The sequence below is a fragment of the Coenobita brevimanus genome, chromosome 26 (assembly GCF_032717465.1).
Source record: "Coenobita brevimanus isolate Jiangsu-jjx chromosome 26, ASM3271746v2, whole genome shotgun sequence".
NCBI lineage: Eukaryota > Metazoa > Arthropoda > Malacostraca > Decapoda > Coenobitidae > Coenobita > Coenobita brevimanus.
The window spans coordinates 22,860,808-22,885,091 of record NC_136979.1 but is presented as its reverse complement, the minus strand read 5'-3'; the positions used below and the strand labels follow the sequence as shown (position 1 = coordinate 22,885,091).

Here is a 24,284-nt window from a genome sequence, read left to right as displayed (position 1 = left end):
TAAAGGACATTAAAGAGTGAAATGAGGTAAGTATAGTATGGAAAAAAGTACAGTATGAAACATTCTGCCTACTTACAGCAAGTCCATGGCCACCTCGATGAATAACCGCCTCCTCTCAGACTCTGACAGTAAGAAGGATTTCCTGAAGCACTTGCAGTACACTGTTCCTGAAGTCTTGCACTGAACTTAGTCAATCGCACACAGATGTCCGTTCTCTTCACAGTGTGCACTCTTGTCTAACTAATGCTCCATTGTAACTTACTAAGTGTTGCACTTTAACTTTTCCATTCTTCTAATAATTTTCCAAAGCCAAAACAAACAAGTCTATTTACGTTAAATTTTGTTTCAATTAAGTCTTTTCTCTCACAACTGTAAATCCTTAACACAACACACTGTTTTTTTCACTGCACAACACTCTAAATTCCCATGTGGTCTAGTGGAGAAGTTCTTGCTGTTTATTCACTGTCAGAGTCTGAGAGTATCACTGGCAGGTGACCTAGGGGTGCATCGCTGGGTCGTGGTGATGGCGTACCCACTGCAGATGACTCTGAAGACAGCCGCAAACTCACGTCGAGCGGTGACTCCACCATGGCTGATGTGCTGGGCTGTGGCTCGGAGCATGAGGGCCTGTCTTGGGGAGGCAACGGAGTGGAGCCAGGGCTGGGCACAGCGGGGGTCACGGGCCTGAAAAAACTGTCAATGGTTGATTGACGCAATGACCGACGATTCTGATGATTGCTGATGCGCTGCCTGAAAGCACGCACTTCGTCCACGAGTCCCAAGGGCCCCATCTCCCTGTCGCAGTCCGGGTGTTCCAGGTAGTCTAGGACGAACTCTAGATGTTCCCGGAGTGCGCTCAGCTTGGAGATGGCTGGAGTAGTATCGTGCTGAGAGAAGTCCGCATCATCGTCGCCTTCCTCGTCGGAATCTTCAAGTTTGGTACTGACACCTGCAACTGAAGACGCAATCTCGATATCAGACAACGTCTGATACCCAGGATCACCCTCGTCGTCATCCAACCACTCACGAACATCGACCACATCAACATCGTTGCCGTGCGTACGTAGCTGTGCATGGAAGTCATCCACGTCAAAGCCTAGAAAATCGTACTCCACATCCGTTCCGAGAAGCAGACGAGACCAACCATTTTCCAGAGGCTTCACAGGGACTTCCTTCCATGCGCTAGCCCAATTGTACAGCGCAGACTTAATGTTGTAGTGGCAAAGGTTTTCCAAAGTCCGCTTGCCTCGTGTGTCCTGTCCCTCCCTGCGCTCGTCCTCGTCCTCGAGAACAACCATCACCTCGTCCACGAACTTCCAACGGTATAGGAGCTTTGTTGCCACGATCACTCCTTGGTCCATTGGTTGGATGAGAGCAGTCGTATTAGGTGGCAGAAACATGCACCTAATTCGGCCATTTTCAGCAACCAAGTCCTTGTCACACGGGTGGGCAGGTGCATTGTCGAGAAGGAGGGCCTTTACTTGGTCGTGCGGGATTCCCAGTGTCTTCGTCTGGTAATGGATGACCTCCTTGATGAAGTGGCGGTGGAACCAGTCTTTGAAGATCACAGCTGTAAACCATGCCTTCAAAGAATGGTACCAGATGACAGGAAGGACATCCATCACCCCATGAAGGCACCGAGGCTGCTTTGCATGGCCAACAATAACGGGCTTAAGCCGGTGCATGCCGTTAGCATTGACACAACACAAAGCAGATATCCGTTCCTTGGAGAGCTTGCAGCCAGGTACATGCTTCTCCGTCTCCTCGGCTAGAGTGTTCGTTGGCAGCGAGCGATAGAATAGGCCAGTTTCGTCTGCGTTATAGACTTGACCGAAAGTGAGGCCCTCCCTGTCGATCAAGCCCTTCACCTTGTGCTGAAACTCGTCAACTCCATCCTCGTTAGCGTCCAATGCTTCGCCATGAGCTTTACGGTTGGTAAAGCCATGCCGTAACTTGAACGCAAAGAGCCAACCCTCGGATGCCTTGAAGTCTAGGGCGTCGTGAAGCCTGGCGAACTTCTCAGTAGCAGCCTTTGGCTCCGTTCCACGTACCATCACACCAGCAGCACATTGTTGTCGATACCAAATCAACGTGGATCGGTCGATTTCTGCAAACTTGGGGGTAAACATAACCTTCCTCTCCACGCTGTGTTTGCTTCTCGACGAGAAGTCAGCCATGTACTGCATGAGTTTGTCTCGGGATCTCTTAATATCGAACAAAGTAGACTGGGCCAGGTTAAACTTGCAGAGAATGCGGGAAGAAGACCACCCCGCATCTACTTTCTCCAATATCTCCCGTTTCTTCTCCAGAGTCAACACCACTCTCTTCCTTTTCTCAGGTGGCGGGGCCATCATCACACACACTAAGAGGAGGCCCGAGAGCAGCAGGAGTGCGTGCAGCAGGTAAGGCACCACCACAAAAATGATCACGTGGGCAGCCATAACGACGAGCATGCACTCGCGGCGAGAGACAGGCGGAAAGTGGGGAGGATGCAGTGGCGCTCTATCGGACGTCGGAGGAATGACGCGCCACAACAATGCTCTCCCGCACTGTGCGCGGCAAGTTCAAATTACGGGCGGGAAAAATTCATTTTTTTTTTATTATTATTATTTTTTATTTTTTATTTTTTTTGGGGTTTTCGGACCATTTTGGGAATATTGGATCCCGGGACGATTATGTCCGGGTAGTAGGGATGTTCGGATATTGGGCGTCCGGATATCACAGTGATTACTGTACGTGCTTGAAGAGCATTTTCACCACTGCCAAGGCCTTAGAGAAGGGCCACAGACTTGCTGTAAGTACTCTGGCTAAGGTAGTCACTTCTAATTCCTCATTCTTTGGTTCCTTTTCATTTATTTCATGCTTTATGTCCATTATTGGTGTGAATAGGGTCTTAAGTAGGTTTAAATAGGTGTTATCTATGTCCAGTAGGGAGTTATTGAGGTGGCATTCAAAGTTAGGCTGGGTTAGGATCCTTAAGTACCAGTCCAGCAGACAGGGGACCCAATTTCCAGACAGGACCACTTTCCAGACATGCCTTTGGCTCTATTACATCGGATAATGGAGAGATTACTGTATATACGTAGAAATATACAGTAAATCCTCGTTTTTCGCAGCTTGGATGTTCCGCCAAAACCGCACGAAACGCAAAACGTCGAAGTGTGAAGTTATGAATCAATGAGAAAAATAAAGGAACGTTCTGGTGGGACATGTACCTACCCTATCAGAATGTATTATAACACCAAACAGGCCCTACCCAAAATTAAATGAAGGGTGTTTACTAGTGTTAAAACAGCATAACACAATAAACAGGTACCTGAAAAGACATTAAAACTGTTATAAAGAACTGCAACACCAAAAATCCTTACCAGAAATAATGTGAAGACTGGCTTGAGTGGTATGTGAAGGTGTGTTGAGGGTGGATGGGCTAGTTCCCAGTGTCACTAACCAAGGAAAAACTGTCACTTTTCACCAGATTATTTAATTTCCGACATAAAGTCAGTTAACTTAATCCCGGTCATTTTATGTGCCCTCTCTGTCACTAAAAGGAAGAGAGAAATTATAACATTATTTTACTCACTACTACAAGGAAGAGAGGCTGTAATATAGTCAAACAGAATTAAAAATTGGTGGGCTGAGTCTACCATCTCTGCATTGGGACAGTTATTATTCTTTCCTTCCTTAACCCCTAGGGTACGCAATTCTCCAGCCTCGACTGCCCCCCAGGACGCAAAAACAGGCCTATTTTTTTACTTTCTCGAAGGTTAAAAGTTTTATGCCCGATTTATAGAGCTTCAATTTACACACCTGAAAACGCAAACCCCACCCTCCTAGACCCAATAGTTACCGAGCTATGGCCCGTCCAAGTTGATAATAGTTACCCGTCACGGCCCCGGCGAGAAAGAAAATACCCCGCTCACACCTGTTTTCTTCACAAAAATACGTACAAAAATCACCAAAGTCAATTTTTTTTTGGTGTGTATAGATGTTATAAACCACTGTAATGGGCTTAGAAAATATAAAATGGTGACACACCCTCCCCAATAAATATGATAAATAATAAAAATTATCCTCCCCTCCTCTCCCCTCCCCATACCTCCAATCCCCTCCCTCCCCTCCTCTTGCCTAACTTCCCCTCCCCCCTCCCCTCCCCACTGAACTGTCAAATCTAGCTAGGGAAAATGGTCATGGACCCCCTAATAAAAATATGATAAATAGTAAAAATTATCCTCCCCTCCCCATACCTCCAGTCCCCTCCCTCCCCTTCCCTTCCCTTCCCCCCCCCACCTAATCTCCCCTCCCTCCTTTCCCCTCCCTCCTCCCCTCCCCTCCCCTCCGAGCTGTCAAATCTAGCTAGTTTTCGTTTCGCTTCTTTTCGTTTTTGAAGGCTCCAACATGTTTGCATGCGTAGGCATATTAATAAAATTTCTTTTTCAAGTGGGTTTCGAGTAAAGACAACTAAAATAATTGTAGCGTGCATATCTGTATGCAAAGACACGAATAAATTACAGGTAATGATACAACGACACGTGCCATAAAGCGTAAAAAATTCGCAATATTCGAGGCTGGGAAGGTAAAGATACTGTGTGCTAGGGGGTGGGGGTGAGGGTAGGGGGTTGGGGTGGGGGGTTGGGGGGTGGTGGTGGGAGGTGGAAAGGCCAGGAGGGGAAGTAAGGGGATGGAGGGATGGGAGGAGACCACCACAAGACACAAAAGAAGGGCCCCAGTGGAGTACAGGGACATGGAAGAAGATTAAGGCGGAAATACCCTCCCCCAGTCATGGGGGGATGCACATGGGAGGGGGGGGATGCATGAGGAGGGTGTGGGAGAGGTGATGGTGGTGGTGGTAAGAGCGGTCGGAAGTAGGGTAGCAACAAGGTAGTGGGGCCTGGGTCCCCCCCTCCAGTGTGTCCAACACTTAGTTCTGATTGGTTAGAAGCCATCTGCATCCCAGTTAGGGTGGAGCCAGCTGCTGGCAGTTTTTTGTGGATGTTGCACGATCGGTGTTGCTCGTCCTTTTAAGAAATTGTGCAAAAAGCCCGATTGATGAGATTAGTACAGTAATCCCTCTAATATCCGAATCCCCAATATCAGAACATCCCCACTAACCGGACATAATCGTCCTGGGATCCAATATTCCCAAAATGGGCCAAAAACCGCAAAAAATTAGAAAAAAATCTTACTTTTTTCCCTCCCGTAATTTGAAATTCCCGCCTGGCGCCTAACAGCTGTTACACCATGGTCTCTTCACCCCTTCCTTCCTCCCGCTCCCCCCTCCCCTGTCAGGATTGCCATTTGGTATTTTTCATTACCAAGTGTGGGCCAATTTGGTAATGAAAAATTCGTTTTGTAATGAATCAGAATAATGCATTACCAAATGGATTTTCACATGTATGAGGATACACAGGATGGAGATGGTGGATTGTTTGCTCTCTCTGATTAATCTGCTACCCTACATAGTGTGAAAATAATCAACATGGTGTTCATTATAAGGAAAGTGATTACATGTATTTCCACTTGTATATATAATTAGTGAAGAATAAATGCTAGCTTTACAAATTTGGTAATGAAAAGTTAAATTTGGTAATGAAAGTTGAGGAGATTGGTAATGTGGCCATTGCGATCTGGCAACTCTGTTACCCCGCCATCATCAACAGTCACAGTCTAACTCCGATCGAGAGCAGATGCTCATAGCAGTGCAAGCCACAGGTGCTTGTTTTTTGTGAATAAACAGTGAATAAACTGCAATACCTTGCCACTAGAACACACAGGAAATTACAGTGTTGTACAGTGTTAAGAAATTAGAATTTACAGTGCAGAGGATTAATTGTGGACTGCAAACTGGCAGTTCAAACCAGTCCAGGAGCAAGGGACTTGTAAGTACCCAGAATGTTTAATATTGTATAAAGTCACCTCTAAAACCTCATTTTATGGTTCTTTTGCATTTATTTCAGTCTTTTATGTCCCTTATTGGTGTGATTTGGGTCTTAAATAGGTGCAATGCATGTCCAGAGGAGTTGTATAGGTGTTTTTCTGAGTTAGGGTCCATAAGTACAAGTCCATAAGCTGGGGCCCAATATCCGGACAGGACCACTATCCGGACCTGCCTATGGCTCTATTACGTCAGATATTGGAGGGATTACTTTTAGGGGTTAAATATCGATAAGGTTTATTTTACATCCATTTCAGGTATCTGTCCATCAAAACAAAAATAAATAGTGTTACAAGAAAAATGTAACAATTCTTTGTTAAGAAATAGCAGCACGACACGGCTGAAGATCTTAAGTTATGATCACAAACAATAAATAACTCACGTGTGTCTACTGCCCAGCTGGACCTGCTGTGTATTCATGACACGGCTGAAGGTCGTACGTTACGATCATAAACAATAACAAACTCATGTGTGTCTACTGCCCCGCTGGACCTGCTGTATAAAGATCATGGAAAACTGTTGCATAGAAAAATGGACAGTGCCTAGACTGTGCATTGGTACGCATCGTCTGCTGAGTGTAGGCTGCCGGCTGGGAGCATCAAACTGTGGGGAAATTCGCGAACTGTGAGACAACTCAGAAACTTTTTTTCCTGCACAAAAACCGAGGCGTCAAAGTAAAATGCGTCCAAATACGAGGACTTACTGTATATACATAGGCAAGTCCCAGTTAAAGAGCAATTGCTTACTGAGAATTCGCTAATACGAGGTCTTGGAATTTGCACCACTGCAACTTACGAGTACCGAGACGAGGGTGTTTGTATTTCATGTGTCTTAACTCTTTATTCCTGCTTAAAATTGTCACAGGTGTTGGTGGCTGGTGGAGGTTACTTGGCTGGTTGTTCACCCCATCCCTATTTTACCTATAATTTATGTTATTCTACTTATATTAATGTTGTTTTTATATTTCAGGTTTATTACTCTTGTATTAACCCTTTATTCCAGCTTAAAATGATCAGAAAGTCAGTTGTGGTGGTCTGGGGGGAGGTTGCTCAGAGGCCGAGCCCCTAACCCTATTTTTCCCATAAGTTCTTCACTTCATTTAATGAAAATTTGGCTAACAAGCAAAATCCTTGCTCCCAATTAGCTCGTAAGTTTGGGACCCGCCTATATTGTGGGTTTCCTGTGCCATAAATGATCTGGTAACACTCACACCATATTTATATGCATATAAATTTCTAATATTCTTCACTTTCTTTACCTCTGTCTTACCCCCTACCTCCTTCATTTCTAAGTGTCTTCACACTACCTCAGATAGGCTTATCTTTAATCTAATCAAACACTGTTCTGTCTCTGTCTAGAAGTACATCTAAACTTTCATTCCCTGTAACACCAAACATACGACATGCTATCCAAAATTTTCCAGACTGGGATCATGACTCCTAAACGAGCTGTAGTAGCACAATGAGCCTCTAGGTGGCAGTACTAACATGCACTGTAAGTCAGTGTGCCATGCAGCACACAGCTAGGTGGACGTGGGGATTAGTGATGTTCATTTATCTGCTGCCGTGCTCATGTCATATGGCAATTTTCAAGATGGATATAAAAAAGGAACAGCAAATTTGCATTAAATTTTGTGCAAATCTCGGGAAAAATGAAACACAGACCCTGGCAATGATTTGACAAACGTTCGGTGAGCAATCTCTTTGTCAGACAGCCTCACCAAGACCCAAAAAGACCAGACAGGTGAAAAGCAATGTTAAGAGCATGCTGATCATTTTCTTAGACGTCATGAGGACTGTGCACAAAGAATTCATCCCAGCTGGCCAAACAGGCAATTCCAACTACCACTGTGATGTTTTGCGGTGACTGTGTGAAGATGTGAGAAGGTGACACCCTGGCCTTTGGTGAGTACAACTGACTGCTTCAACATGACAACACCCTAGCTCACAATGCACTCAACACCCAGTAGTTTTGGCCAAGAACAACATGGCTATAGTCCCCCATCCTCCTTACTTGCCGGATTTGGCTCCTTATGACTTCTTTCTGTTCCCAAAAATGAAGATCAAACTGAAAAGGCATCATTTTGATACCAATGTGGACATCCAGATGGAATAGCTGGTGAAGCTCAACACTCTCACCTAAACGGATGTCCAGGGGGCATTCCAGCAATGGAGGAAGCGCTGGGGCGGTGTATCAGCATGCAAGGGAACTACTTGTGGGTGATGGCAGCCAATAGGAGCTATGGTGAGTTTTCAGTTTTATATGGTATAAGTCTAGAAAATTCTGGACAGAACCTTGTACCTGCCATCTTTATTTTTGCCCGTTTGGTTAATCAATTCATCTGGGAAACAGCATTATGAAACACTGTGAATTTCTTACTACTGTATACTGTTTTCTACACCAGTCAGCCTGGTGCAAAGTAATCTTGCTACCTATCTCAGCCAACTTTCAAAACTCAAGGAAGGTCAGTATGAAATATATGAATGAATATGAAGTTGTATGACACTCACCAATCTATTAAGCCCTTTACCAAGGTGACATACTCTAACACTTTACTTTGAGGATAGCAAAGAGCTGTCTAAAGCTTCCTAGCTCCTTGTCTTACTGTATACTGTGCCCACTTTTTCGATCCACCAATTAAAATCAATTAACTAATGCCTGCAGGGGTGGTGGGCAGTGGGGGAGAAAGTTTCAGTGTCTGTATAGTCATGGTGGGAGATAATTATGCTTGTGGACTACCCCTTGGTCACAAACCCAGACTGAATTACCAACACAAATAAATATTGGTATTCAACATGATACATTAAATGATGAGGATTACCAACCATCGATTGATGACTCCATGAGTGACGACTCCTCTGATGAAGCCCTCAATAATAATGAGTTTAGGGTTAGTGAGAAGATGGAAGTGGAGGGAGGGTGGATGTTACTTTGCAAAATTTTCAATGATGAGACCAAATATGGCACCTGAAGGCACCAGTGAAATTTCAGTCTAAACTCTGCAAATGATGCATTCAAGCTTATTTTTGATAAGATAGTGAAGAAACTTTGTGAATGGACAAATTAAAAGGCAGAGAACAGTGGGTTCTGGGATTTCTGAGTTATGAAAGGAAGATTCCAATTTATTGGTGAGTACAATGAATTATGTTTTTGGCTAGGTATATAAAAAAACCCATACAATGCATGTCCATTATATCATTTCATCGTCATTAAGTCGTTGCTGGTCAAAGTCATGAGGAGGATTGATGGTGAACTTGTTGAACGAAAGGCAATGATAGACTACGTGCGTGTGGATGAGCGAATGAAATGACACGTGTTGGATGCAAGAGTGTGGAGAGGGTGGGGGAATGGAATCCCGGACCATGACTTAGTGATGGCTAAGGTAAGGCTGCAAAGAAAATGGGTGAAGAGACGAAGGGAAAGACAGGAGTTGCAAGATAGTGAGAAAATGGCAGAGTATAAGAGCATAGTGGAAAAAAGATTGGGAAGGTATGAGTTAGAGCAGATGGAAGGGGTGGAAGACATGTGTAAGATATTCATGGGAGAGATAGGCACAGCGTGTAAGGTGGTCTGTGGAGTGATGAGGAGATGCAGGGGTGTGCAAGGGACAGCATGGTGGAATGATGAGGTGAAACGAGCTGTGGAACAAAAGAAGAAGACATATAGTGGATGGCTAGTGAGCAGAGGTAGGGGAGAAGATGAGAGAGAGAAGAGAGAGGTATATGTGAGCAGGAGAAAGGAGGTGAAAAGATTGGTGAAGGAGAGTAAGAAGAAAGTGGATGAAGAGTTTTGGAGGAATCTGAGTGTGAAATGGAGAGAGAGTAAGAAATTGTTTTGGAAGGAGGTAAAGAAAGTAAGGCAGTGTGAAAGAGGAAATAGTAGGGGAGTGAAAGATAGGAATAACAGATTGCTGGTGGAGAAGAGAGAAAAATTGAGGAGATGGAAGGAGCACTTTGAGGATTTGTTGAATGCTGAGAGTGAGAGCAATGCAAGTATAAGTATGGTGGTACCAATCTTAAGTGGCGGTTTGGGTGGGGCACGAACCTCTGTACAGTGGTGCCACGTGTTCCATACCCGCTATGTGAACGGCTCTGATATATGTAATAGGCATCACAATAAGATAAACACATAAGAATATACTGGTAACGTGTGTATTATAATATATGAAAGAACGGTAAACTGATTATGCGTAAAATATTTATACGGCAATACAGAAACGTGGCATAATTATTTTACAGTGTTGCTTAAAAAAAAGTAGTCACTTTTATTGGCTGTTACCGTCTTTCTGGGGTTGGTAATAATGTCACAATTATGATTATAAGATAATGTGCAGGAATATAAGCAAATATATGCCAGTTTCTTAGTAAAAAAAATATATACATTAAACCCTCGTGAGCGGCAACACACACACACCCAGTCCGACCTGGTCATCTGTGAGGGATAGAGGATTAATAGGCCTGTCTGGGGACACCTCTTAAAAAAAACGCGCCAAGACTTTAACCTCCTGGGTGGTGTGGAAATAAAGTCAAATTTACAATATGTACATTATAACGTAAAAGAAAATAACCAAAATGTATCCTAAAATACCACAGACGAGAGAGAGAGAGGGGGGGGGGAGGCAGACCAGGGGCAGTGTTGAGTGCAGCTGAGTGAGAGATGGAGGAAAAGAGGGAAGGAAGGAGGGAGAGAGTGACTGAATGAAAACAAATCATGGCGCCACAACAGCGAGGTCATCTGGCGCCATATGTAAAACAATATTTTTAAACATAATTAGATATAATAAAAACAAAATAAAGAAATGAAAGCACAAGTTTATAAGTCACTCATAAAAGAAACAAAATTGACGCACATCTCCCCCAGGAGAGAGAGAGAGAGAGAGAGAGAGAGAGAGAAGGCAGGCCAGGGGCAGTGTAGAGTGCATTGTCAAGCTGAGGGAAAGATGAAGGGAGGGAAGGAAGGAGGGCGAGAATGACTGAATGAAAAAGCGCCGTAACATCGAGGTCATCTGGCGTCATATGTAAAACAATAATATAATAAAAAACAAAATAAAGAAATGAAAGCACAAGTTTATAAGACATAAAAGAAACAAAATTCCCTAGGGTGATGCACATCCCCCCAGGAGAGAGAGAGAGAGAGAGAGAGAGAGAGAGAGAGGGGGGGAGGCATTGCGAGTATGGAAAACGTGGCAACACTGTACAGAGGTTCGTGCCCCACCCAAACCGCCACTTTAGAATGGTACGACCATAGTTGGGGAATGGCTGGGATAAAAGAGATGAGAGGAGGGAGGAAGAGATCAGTAGGGCAGAAGTAGCGGAAGCAATGAAAAAGATCAAGATGGGAAAGACCCCGGGAATTGATGAAGTGTGTGGTGAAATGCTGAAGCATGGGGGTGAGAATGTAGTGGAGTTGATATGGAAGTTGTGTAGATTGGCCTGGGAAGAGGGAAGGGTTCCGAAGGACTGAAATCAGGTATAACTGTTCCTCTGTACAAAGGAAAAGAGGATAGAGAAGTATGTGGTAACGATAGGGGTATTTGCCTTCTTAGTGTGACTGGAAAAATATATGGTAGAATACTCACTGATAGGGTTAGGCATAACAGAGGAGCTAGTTGGAGAAGAACAAGGGGGATTTCGGAAGGGAAAAGGGTGAGTACATCAGATATTTGTTCTAAGATGATTAGTGGAGAAATATCTAGAGAAGGGAAAGAAAGTGTATGCTGCCTTCATGGACTTGGAGAAAGCTTATGACAGAATAGATAGGCAAGGTATGTGGAAGGTATTAAGAATAAATGGAGTGGAGGGGAAATTGTTGAGTGCTGTGAAGAATATGTACGAAGGAGCTAGGGCTACAGTGCGAGTAGATGGTTAGCTGAGTGAGTTCTTTGATCTCAATGTGGGACTGAAACAGGGTTGTGTGATGAGTCTCCATAGCTGTTTAATATATACATGGATGGGATTGTAAAGGAGGTGCAAGGTAAGGCAGTGGATGTAGGGGTGGCTCTGATGAATGAGGGTAAGATGTGGAAGAGCCCGTTGTTGCTGTCTGCTGATGATACAGTAGTGTTGAGTGAACATGAATGGGAGTTGCAAGGTTTGGTGAATGAATCTGGGACAGTGTGTAGGAAGAGGAAACTGAAAGTTAATGTCAACAAGAGTAAAGTTATGGTGTTTGAGAGGAATGAAGTCATAGAATACACAGTGAGGTTGGATGGTGAGGATATGGAGAATGTGAGTGTATTCAAGTACTTGGATAGTGTGATGAGTAAGGATGGAACTTTTGGGGATGAAGTGCTTGAAAGGGTACAGCAGGAAAGGAAGGTTGTTGGTTCACTGAAAGCAGTGATGAGCAATAGGGAGGTGAGTATGGAAGAAGTCACTGCATGGTGGTATTGTGATCCCTACCCTGACGTAGGGAAGCGAGGCATGGACCTTGCTAGAGGGGAACAAGACAAGAGTGAGGGCAGTGGAAATGAGTTACTTGAGAGGAGCATGTGTAGTGACATGGAGAGACAGGTTGATGAATGAAGAAGTGAAGGAACATTGTGGGATGGATGTGGATGTGGTTGAGAAGATTAGGAGAAATACACTGAGGTGGTTTGGACGTGTGGAGAGAATGGAGAATGAAAGACTGACGAAGAGGGTGTATGTAGGTGAGGTGGAGGGAGGGAGAGGGAGGGGAAGACTGAGGATGAGGTGGAGGGATGGAGTTGAGAGGTATATGAGGGAGGGGGGAGTGAGTTGGGGGAAGAGTAATCAAATGGTGGGTGACAGAGCGACTTGGAGGCGTTTTGCCTGCGGCCACCCTTTTTGGGATTAAGGCATCGGGCTATGGATAGATGATAAATGGTCAGAGTCAACTTAGTCTCTCTCTCTCTCTCTCTCCCTCTCTCATATGGAAGTTATTTCTCACACACTCTACCATAATCTTATCAATCATTTCTTTTGTATTATTCACACCCCTGCATTACTTTTATTTATTGTTTTACTTGCCTGAATATACATATACAGTACACCGGTTTATATTTTTCATGTTTATGTATTGTCTCGTATTCAGATGTTAGTATAATATTGAGTGATACAAATAAAGATAATTTATTATGAAAATAGCAACAAAGACTGTAGCACCATTTGAGCAGGGCAGTACTCCCGAGGTGGATGGAAAGCTGATGACAGGGAGTGCTGGAGCTCCCGTTTCATCAGCCCTCAGGACTAGTTCCTGACCATTCCCCTTTGCTGAACTTTTTCAGTGTCTCAGTTACACAGAGAGTAGGCCAGCATGCTCTCCAGTACAAATTTCTCTAACTATCTTCACCAAACTACATGCACAGTACACACTACACTTCTTATTCAAAATTCACCAAAAATGGCGTCGATTCATCAAGCCTCGGAGTCCCCAGGGGGGGGGACCATAAATGCCCCCGCCATCTGCCCCTCTCCCGGTGACGACTCGAGGTGCCTGGAACCACTGTCTGACTCTCTTCTTCTTCCTTTCTGCAACATTTGCGGCCTTTCATCTAACTTTCGCTCTGTTGAGCACCACCTCTCCTCCTCTAAACCTCACCTTCTTTTTCTAACGGAGACTCAGCTGTCTGAGGCAACTGACAGCAAACCCTTTTCTGTATCCTCCTACTTTCTCTATCTCATTTCAAAGCCAAAGGTGGCTGTTGTGTATACATAAGCAACGACTTATCTTGCTCTCGTGTTCCTGAACTTGATTCTTCTGAATTCTCCACACTCTGGCTTCGGCTTTCCTGTCATTCTCTGACTAAATATATCTGTGCTGTTTACTTATCCCCTAATTCTACTGACTATCAAAAATTCTTCGACTATCTTACTTCTACGATGGAACACATTCTGTCCATTTCTCCTTTCTCTGAAATCTCCATTCTTGGAGATTTCAATGTTCACCACCACCTTTGGCTCTCCTCTCCTTTCACTGATCCACCTGGTGAACAAGCCTACATCTTTTCTATCCTTAATGACCTAGAGCAGCTTGTACAGCACCCTACCCGTAACCCTGACCGCCTTGGAGAAAGCTCGAACATACTTGACCTCTTCCTCACAACTAATCCTTCTGCTTACTCTGTTAATCTTTTCTCTCCGTTGGGCTCCTCCGATCACAACCTTATTACCTCAACCTGTCCTATCACTCCGGTACGGCCTGTGGACCCTCCAGGGAAACGTCGTCTGTGGCATTTTGGAGCCGCGGACTGGGAGGCCCTCAGGCAGTACTTCTTTGATTTTCCCTGGAATGATTATTGCTTCCATGGCCGTGAGCCATCTGAGTGTGCCTTGCGCATTACGGAGGTTATTCTCTCGGGCATGGAAGCATACATTCCTTTCTCATATCCTTTGACTAACGCAAGAAAGCCTTGGTTTAATCACGCTTGTTCTAATGCTGTCCGCAACAAGAAGGCCTACAAAAGGTACCGAAGCCAAGCCACCCCTGAATCACATCATCTTTACGTTTCTGCCCGGAATCGTGCTAAGTCTGTTCTTCGCTCTACTAAAAATAATTTCATCCATAGTAAACGCTCTCAACTCTCCAACTCGAATTCTTCCTGCTCCTTCTGGCACCTTGCCAAAAATCTTTCTAACAACTTTACCACATCATCCTTCCCTCCTCTTTTCTACTCTGATGGTTCTGTAGCTATTTCTTCTACTGATAAAGCAGATCTCTTCGCACAGACTTTCTCCTCCAATTCCACCTTAGACGATTCTGGTGCTGTTCCTCCATTACTTCCCCCCTCTGACTTCCTCATGGCTGACATTAAAATTTCTTCAGTTGATGTATTTTCTGCCATCACTGGCCTCAGTACTAACAAGGCATATGGGCCTGATGGGGTCCCTCCTGTTGTTCTCAAGAACTGTGCTTCTGTACTTACACCCTGCCTAGGCAAACTCTTTCGCCTTTGTCTGTCAACTTGTACCTTTCCTTCTTGCTGGAAGTTTGGTCTCATTCAGCCAGTCCCAAAGAAGGGTGACCACTCCCAACCCTCCAACTATCGTCCAATTGCTTTAACGTCCTGTATTTCTAAAGTTTTCGAGTCAATTCTTAATAGAAAAATTTTAAGGCATCTTTCCTATCACAACCTTCTTTCCGATCGTCAGTATGGGTTCCGTCAGGGACGCTCCACTGGCGATCTTCTCACCTACCTTTCAGACTCCTGGTCATCCTCCTTTCGGGACTTTGGCGAAAGCTTTGCCACTGCACTTGACATCTCAAAGGCTTTCAATCGAGTCTGGCATAAATCTTTAATTTCCAAACTGCCCTCCTACGGTTTCTATCCTTCTATCTGTGCCTTCATCGCTAGCTTCCTTTCTGGTCGTTGTATAGCCGCTGTTGTAGACGGCCATCGTTCTTCTCCTAGATCTATCAACAGTGGTGTTCCTCAGGGCTCTGTCCTATCACCAACTCTCTTCCTTTTTTTCATCAATGATCTTCTAAGCTGTACATCTAACCCTATCCACTCATACGCTGATGACTCCACCCTTCACCTTTCCATTCGGTTCCCGCAACGTCCATCTCAACAGTTACTTCAACAAACAAGGGATGAGGCTATGGCACACCTAATGTCTGACTTGGCTCGTATCTCTGACTGGGGTAAAAATAATATGGTTGTCTTTAATGCATCTAAGACTCAGTTCTTACACCTATCAACCCGACAAAATCTTCCACAGGTATACCCACTAATGTTTAATAATATTCAACTTAATCCTGCATCATCCTTGAACATGCTTGGGGTTTCATTTACTCAGGACTTATCTTGGAAAGATCATATTACATCTCTTGTAAAATCTGCTTCCAAGAGATGGGTGTGCTAAGCCGACTCCACTCTTTCTTTACCCCTGCACAATTGTTGACTCTATACAGGGGTTTTATCCGCCCCTGTGTGGAGTACAACTCTCGTGTGGGGAGGCTCCCCACATACAGCTCTTCTCAATAGGGTGGAGTCAAAGGCTTTTCGTCTCATTAACTCTCCTCCTCTTACTGACTCCCTTCAACCTCTGTCTCTTCGCTGCACTGTTGCATCTTTATCTCTTTTCTATCGCTACTTTAATGGTCACTGCTTCTCTGAACTGTCTGCTTGCATTCCTCCACCTCTACGATGGGCGCATAGCACCCGTCTGGCAGCAAACTCTCATCCCTTTTCTGTCCAACTCTCTAATGCAAGAGTTAACCGTTACTCCCAGTCTTTCACTTATGCAACAGGTCAGCTCTGGAACTGTCTCCCTCTGTCTGGATTTCCTGCTGCCTATGATCTCCAGTCTTTCAAACGCAGTGTGTCCAGGCATCTCAAAATGATCGGACCTTGAATTTGGCTCTCTATTGTATTTTGTTTTTGTCTTGGAGGGAACTGTTACTGCAGGCTCATGGCCTTTGGTTCCTTCTTCCACGCATTTAAAAAAAAAAAAAAAAAAAAAAAAGTTTGGGAAAATGGTCACTGCAAGAAGCTCACACTGGGGGGTTCAAGCCAGAGTGTGTCGATCATGGCGAAAAGGCTAACGTGATGAATTTGACTACAGCCAAACAGATACAAATGTTAGGTTGAGTTGCAGATATACTGATATGCTGGGTGGCATGTATTACTACAAGGCTATGTCAAAACTATTCTATATCTGTACAATGGCATTACCCTTGGCATTTCTGATACTTATGTTTACCAACAAAGGTAATAAATGTATTCAGTTACTCATGACATTATGCGAGTCAGGATGGGTGATAACTGAAGATGTCAGTCTCTCCTTCAGTATGAAGACATCTCTTTAACCCCTCTGTGGCCGCCGGTATAAAACGACATTTAGCCGATAAATGGCCACAGCCGTCATCTGAGCGCGGCCTATAAAAAATGGTGAAAATTTTTAGGGAGTGGATGAATGTTCTGAACGTCTTGAGACTGACTTACCCTACATTCCCATACACCCCATGTCAATACACTGCACACTTCCGTGATGAGTGGACGTCTGAGTTCTGCCTCTCTCCCTGCCCTGAACCCACCCAGCACCGCACTCTCCGGCTCCGTAGGCCGCTCACCAGCCCTGAGATCAGGGCAGAACTGTTTCATTGTGGAGGGGTAGAGCGCTGAGGACCGAATTGGGTCCGACCTGGAGGTGAAGAATATGGTGGGGAGTAGTGACGAGAGTGGTGATGAATGGTATCACTCTCCTACTATTGAGGAGGATGACAGCAACATCTCCTCAGAGAGTGGGGAGATGCCACCACCATCTCGCCATACAGCTCCACCACCATCGAAGAGGAGACGGACAGTGGTGAAGCGGCTCTTCACTGAGGGAGAAGAGGGGGAGGAACGGAAGGCTGGAGTGCAGGTACACTCACCCTACACCGCCTCGCCACCACATCCTGCCAGCACACGCACCACCTCACTACCTGCACCACCTCACCACTTCCTACCACTTCACGGGCAGTGCAGTGTATATAGTGTATATTACTTAGTGTAGTGTTACAAAGTAAGATACAGAAGTGTAAGATGGTAGTAGTGTGTAAAGTAGATTATGTGGCTGAATCGGCAGAGAGGCGGCCTGCAGTCCAAATGGACCAGATTGAATCCCAGCTGGGGCAGTGAACAGTTTAAGGATTTGAATGTCCTAAGAGCAGACTTTCCTGATCTACCAGATGACTGCCGACATGTCGTAAAAATACCCCCGCTAATACCAGTACACAAGTCCTGTAAGAAACAGCCCTAGCATGTACTGAATATGGACGGTGGGTGTTAACGCCGAAGTGGTGATATGAGAAGGTGTAGGAGGACTACTGGGCCTTGGGATACGTCACTGCTCCAAAGAAATAGACCCTGAAGCCTTTGCCCAGAGTCCAACATGTAAAAAAAAAAAAAAAAAAAAAAAAAAAAAAAAAAAAAAAAAGTGACTTTTGTACTGTTTTCCAGGCAATGACTTATCTCTACTGACTTTTGACCTGCTAGGGGAGGGCAGAGATGGGTAAAAGTTTGCCTGCACTGACTCCTGTCATTGCATCATGCACTTGAGGTGAGTAATTATTCTGCTCTTTATTTCTCAGATGCCAGCCCCATGTATTTCCTTCTATGCTTATTACAATCTTTTTACCCTAGATAGAGTGGTAATCATTGCAGATTTTGTTTGTAATATAGGTGAACAGGCATAGGCTATGGAAAATGCTATCTTACTGGGCAACAGCATGCTATGCCAATTTTATCGTATTTTGACTGTGTGAAGGTTGCCCCAACAAACAGCTCGCCCCTTCCACCCTACCCTGCCAGCCTTGCCAGCATCAATGTTTGTTCCTGTATTGTTATCCAGATATTTTTTACCTGTTTATGAATTTGAACTACTTGCAATCATTGCAGAATCTCGCTGAAAGCAATATAATTGCACATAAGACATGAGTATAATATCGCACACAGCTACCGTGTGATATTCCGAGTTTATCACATTCTGACCGTGTGAAGTGTACGCAAACATACAGCTTTACCCTTTTTTCCTACCCAGGCAGAAAATATCATACTTTCCCACAATCATAACACACAAACAGCAACATACAGTAATGCCTCGATATACGATACCCATAGACGCGATACCCCAGCTTAACGATGGGGGTAGAAATACCACAATATCTTGCCTAACGATGGCCAAACCCTGGTTTAACGATGGTTTTTTATTTTTTTTCACCGATTTTGATGATATTTTAGACTAATATTGTGTGTTAGGTTGATTTATAAACTGTTTTTAGACTCAGATTAATGTGTTTTAGCCATAGGTGGGGTGAACATTGTCATTCTGAGGTACAGTTTACTAAGCTTGATTTTATCCAGACGTATGTATGACAATTTTCAGATTTTATTTGTTAGTTATAGTGAGTTCTTTACGGATGTTAGGCTTAGGTTAGCTTCCTTGACAGCTGTTAGGCCATTTAGATTGGCTTCAAACTTGTTTTTGGGCTCATTTGGGTGGGTTATGGGCTTGGTTTGGGGGGAAACCCACGGCTGGTAAACGCTCGACATTACATGTTAAAAGTACCCTGACATAAGATACCCCGCCTAACAATGGGGTTTTACCTATCCAATTATATCAATAAACCAGGGTATGCTTGTATACTGTGAAAATAACAAGGAGAAATGATACAGAAACGTAAATGTGTTATTATGAGAAAAAAAAATTTTCCCGTCTGTATACGTATTTATTTCTGCTTTGTCTCTTTATTCCTAATAATCTGACTTATTCATAGTTCTGAATCTGCATTACGATTCTATTTCAGCCATGTAGGTGGTGTGGGAGCAGCTAAAAACGTCTCCACTCCCGTACCTCTAATTGGAGCTGACCAGCTGCTAATCCACCCGACCCTCCACTTTCATCCCCCGTGGGAGAGCCTACCCTTGGAGGACCGGCAATTATTTCACTTAGGACTGAATATTCAACCCTTTCACTCCCTCTTCCAACCGTATTCACAATGCTAACATGCAAAATAACTCAAAACTACCATGAACATATTTTATATAAAAAATGTGAAATAATATTTTTTTTTCCAGTCAATCCTGACATTATGAACTGAAATCATTCGATATCATCATATCTAATATATGCGCAACATTTCAGCACCATTCACATTGTTTTGTGGGATTAAAAAAAATGATAACCACATGTGCGATGTTGCAGCATGGCAATACACCACTGCGGCAGATATCCGTTGCCGACATTTCTGCAAATTCCACGCTCCATTGCAAGCCACAGTATGGGTCTAGGAAGCTGGGATTTGCACTGTTAGGTGCATTTGAACTTCCTCTTCAATATAGCAAGGAAAAAAAATATCAATTTTCGAAACTTCAGAAAATTGCCCCAGCGTCGCCCAAGGGCACATATAAAATTCTGGACCTACAGCCACAATGGGGTTAAAATACTATTCAAACTGCCATAAAATAATAATATGAAGCACAGCCGAAGCTGGAACAGTAAATAAGTCACTGACTACTGTGTGTTTCAATCATGTCAAATATCTGGGTAAAAATTTTATGCCATATCACAAGTCACTGAAGCCATCTCATATTGACCTATTAATGCCATGTCTCAATCTAATCTTTTCATGGCCACTGGCATCAAACGACGTTTTATCGGAGAATGGCCATTGGTGTCAATGCAGTGCAATGTAAAATACTGTGAACAATTTTGGGAAGGGAACGAAGATATGGGAGATGTTCACACAGACCTACTCTAGCCTCTAAACCACTCAAACAGTGACTCAGTCATAAATACGTGTCAGTCTTTTGTTCCCCTCAAGTGTTAGTGTAAGAATAAGATAGCAAGAAAGTCAAGAAAAGAAAGAATGTGTGTTTCCAAGACAGTGACTGCTTATCAATGTTTGCTTTTGACTAGGAAGAGAGGGGAGAAATAAACATGATAAACATAAAAAGTGGGGAAGAAACATAAAAGAGAGGGAAGACATTCATAATTATGATCATTTTATTTATGAGTACATAATGTTCACACAAAAGAGTGTGTGGTAATCATAGGGGCATTTGTCTTCTTAGTATAATAGGAAAAGTATATGGTAGGATACTTATTGACAGAGTTAGAGAAAGAACAGAGGAATTAGTTGGAGAAGAACAGGGAGAAGGGAAGAGGTTGTGTAGATCAGATATTCATTCTTAGATCTTTAGTGGAAAAGTTTCTAGAGAAGGGAATGAAGTTGTATGTGGCTTTCATGGATTTGGAGAAAGCATATGACAGGGTGGATAGACAAGGATTGTGGAAAGTATTAAGAATATATGAAGTAGATGGGAAGTTGTTGAATGCCGTGAAGAGTATGTATGATGGTGCTAAGGCAGCAGTGCGTGTGGATGGTGAACTAAGTGAATTTTTCTCTTTGTAGGTTGGGTTGAAACAGGCATGTGTCATGTCTCCATGGTTGTTCAATCTGTACATGGATGGGGTAATAAAAGAGGTACAAGGTAGGGTAGTGGATGTTGATGTGGCCCTGGTGAGAGAGGATAGTGTTTGGAAACTCCCTGTACTGTTGTTTGCAGATGATACTGTGTTGTTGAGTGAAGATGAAGGGAAGCTGCAAGGCTTGGTGGATGAGTTTGGGAGAGTGTGTAAGAAACAGAATCTAAAGGTGAATGTAGGGAAGAGTAAAGTGATGGTCTTTGAAAGAGGTGAAGTCAGTGAATGTACAGCGAGGTTGGATGGTGAGGAATTGGAAAATGTGAGTGTGTTTAAGTACTTGGGTAGTGTGATCAGTAAGGATGGAGGTTTGGAGGGTGAAGTGCTTGAAAGGGTACAGCAGGGAAGAAAGGTTGCTGGTTCTTTGAAAGCAGTGATAAGAAACAGGGAAGTGAGCATGGATGTGAAAAAGTTACTACATGACAGTATTGTGATACCAACTCTAACGTATGGAAGTGAAGCTTGGATGTTGTTGGAAGGACACAAGTCAAGAGTGAGAGCGGTGGAAATGAGTTATTTAAGAGGAGCCTGTGGAGTCACATGGAGAGACAGGCTGACGAATGAGGATATAAAGAAGCGTTAGGGTGTGGATGTGGATGTGATAGGAAGCATTATGAGGAACACACTGAGGTGGTTAAGCCATGTGGAGAGGATGGAGGATGAAATACTGACGAAGAGAGTGTATGTGAGTGAGGTGGAGGGGGGAAGATGGAGGGGGAGGCCGAGGATGAGATGGAGGGATGGGGTGGAGAGGTATATGAGAGAGGGGGGGGGTGAGTTGGGACCAGGGCAGTGAAATGGCGGGGGACAGGGCAACGTGGAGGCAATTTGTTTGTGGCCACCCCAAACGGGATTGAGGCGTCTGGCAACAGACAGATAGATAGACATAAGTATATTACTGGTATGTACTAAATTTGTTCACTATACATATTCCTTGTTTTGCACATGCATTTCAACAACATATGACGTTTTCTTGTGGTGAATATCTGGATGTAAAACCTTCCCTTCCCTTCCCTTCACACTAATTCCTTCATTTGAGATGCTGATCTCGGGTCATACTGAATCTTGGCCAGGACACTTCAGTCTATAAACACACAGGAGCACCCATTACCTTGAAACAGACTAAAATCAGCATACTTCTTCACTCTTTCCCACGAATCAGACCACCAATAGTAAAAAAAAAAAAAAAAAAAAAAAAAAAAAATCCATACAGGAATAAACATTAAGACCATAAAATGAGGGAAAACATTCATAATTATGATATTTTTACTTATTAGTACACATATTATTTACTAAATTTGTTCATCCATCAATGCATCATCCAATCCTACGTTGCCCCATGAGAAGCGTAGGAACCCGGGGCTAGGCAAACTGGTCCTGACATTTATAATGAGGGTGACCAGCCTCACTCATCCCTGAGTGGCATTATGTGAGTAATAAACACCAATCATCCTTTGGATATAAACCTGCCCAGGCTCTGTCCAATTGGAGTGCCTTAATTACCCACTAAACCACCAGGTCTACAGGAAACCATTTGGCTTGTCACTCAGTGCAGAGTCACCCATTGAAAGAGAGAAGAGGAAAGAAAGAAGGAAAGAAAGACAGAAGAGGAAGGAACAAAAGATGGAAGGAAGAGAGGAAATGGCAGTCCCCGAGAGCAGCACAACATCGAATGAGTGGATGGTGAGTGCTCCCATTTACTACAATTAAATAAAATTAAATTAAGCTTGCAATATAATGTGGACTGAGGAATAAAAGATGAAAGAGTGAAAGAAGAAAGGTCAATGGTATCAAGATGGATGGGGGGAGGCGTGGCTCAATCGGTAGAGAGGTGGCCTGCCGTTCTAATGGACCCAGGTTCAAATCCCCACTGGGGCAGGGAACAGTTTAAGGATTTGAATTTCATTAAATCAGGCTTTACCGATCTACCAGAAGACCCACCGACATGTCGTAAAAATACCCCCCCCTCTAATACCAATACACCAGTCCTGTATGAGACACCCTTAGCATGTGTTCAATATGGACGGTGGGTGTTAGCGCCGAAGTGGTGACATGTAGAGGTGTATGGTACATAGGAGGACTGCTGGGCCTTGATAGCACGCTGTGAAGCCTATGCCCAAGTCAAACACATAAAAAAAAAAAAAATCTAATACACGAAAGCTTGGGTGACTATCATACCTGTGTGAGGTAAAGGAGGGGTCGTGGAGTGGGTTTGGGTGGCTTTTCAGGTGCTTTAATGAGATATCGGCTGGAAAAACGACGCCCTTCTGGCTGCTGGATATCCGGGGGCAGCTGCCGGTCCATATAAACAGCAAACAGGTGAAGCAGGATCTGAAGGGACATATGAACTTGAAAAGGAATTCAGATAAAGGTATAGTTAAGCATTGCTACTTGTACTTGGTTATCATTTCATGTGTTATTGCATTAAAAATCCTACCCTCATCATCCCGACCCTTTTCTCCCACCTCAAGATGGAGTGAGGTACCATCCACAACAATCAACGAAGATACTTATGTACAAAAGTTAGTGAACTATCAACGCCATGCCTTATGAAATGGGCCACACAATAATTCACACATTCATGCTCCTGGGATCCTGTTTCCACCTCACAGGCCAACCCATTTGTACATTTTTCTTTATGAGGGATGTTTGTAAGTTGTCAGATGAGCCACTCAATTACATACGTGAAACAACCTGAAGGTTCCCTCTCGCATTCTCCACAACAGCAATCAGTTAATTTACAATATCTTTCAGTCACAAGTACAGGCACCTCCTGTATATACAGTACTATTTCACTTAAACAACCTTAAAATCCTTTCTTGGCATATGAATGGCTGGCTCTAAGTTTAACAATCACCGTGCCAGGGAAACATTACAATCAGTGGGAATACTATAGCTCTGCACCAAAATAATCATCAATTTCAACCCAAAGTGCACCAAAATTATCTTATAAATTGTCTGTGCACTACAGTTCTGAATGACAGCTCACATTTATCTGAGCTCAATTGAACATGATAAAAATTGGCTGAAATGTGTGAACAGTCATTCAACAATAACAATTGGCTGATAGGAATGTATCACCATGGTTCAAAGTTTTGCTTACTTTTATTGACAATATCATCTGTATGATCTTTTCACTGCTATCCAGAAAAACTACTTACATTTTTTGAGCTCTAAAATGACAAAACCTCACTGATATGTATGATAAGCAACATTACATTAATGATCACCTGTTCACTTGGTGGAAACAGCCCACAACAACAGCCAACCTTATTAACAACATGACTGCATCATTCCACCTCAAAGTGCTGCTTCCCTATACTGATAGTTATCAGTATGATTGGTGCATCAAAATTATGAATGATAAATGTTTTGAGCTTGTATCAGATTGTATGGTATATAATGCTTGCGTGCATTGGCCT

General features: G+C 43.6%; 1 protein-coding gene across 1 annotated transcript in view; it reads right to left on the bottom strand.

The window, feature by feature from the left end:
• LOC145394076 (transmembrane protein 209) overlaps nucleotides 1-24,284 on the bottom strand; it is a 478,224-nt gene that overhangs the window by 18,608 nt on the left and 435,332 nt on the right. The window contains exon 11 of the mRNA XM_080268043.1: nucleotides 23,041-23,193. Coding sequence (XP_080124169.1) covers nucleotides 23,041-23,193 — 153 coding nt within the window. The remainder of the gene's footprint in view (nucleotides 1-23,040; nucleotides 23,194-24,284) is intronic.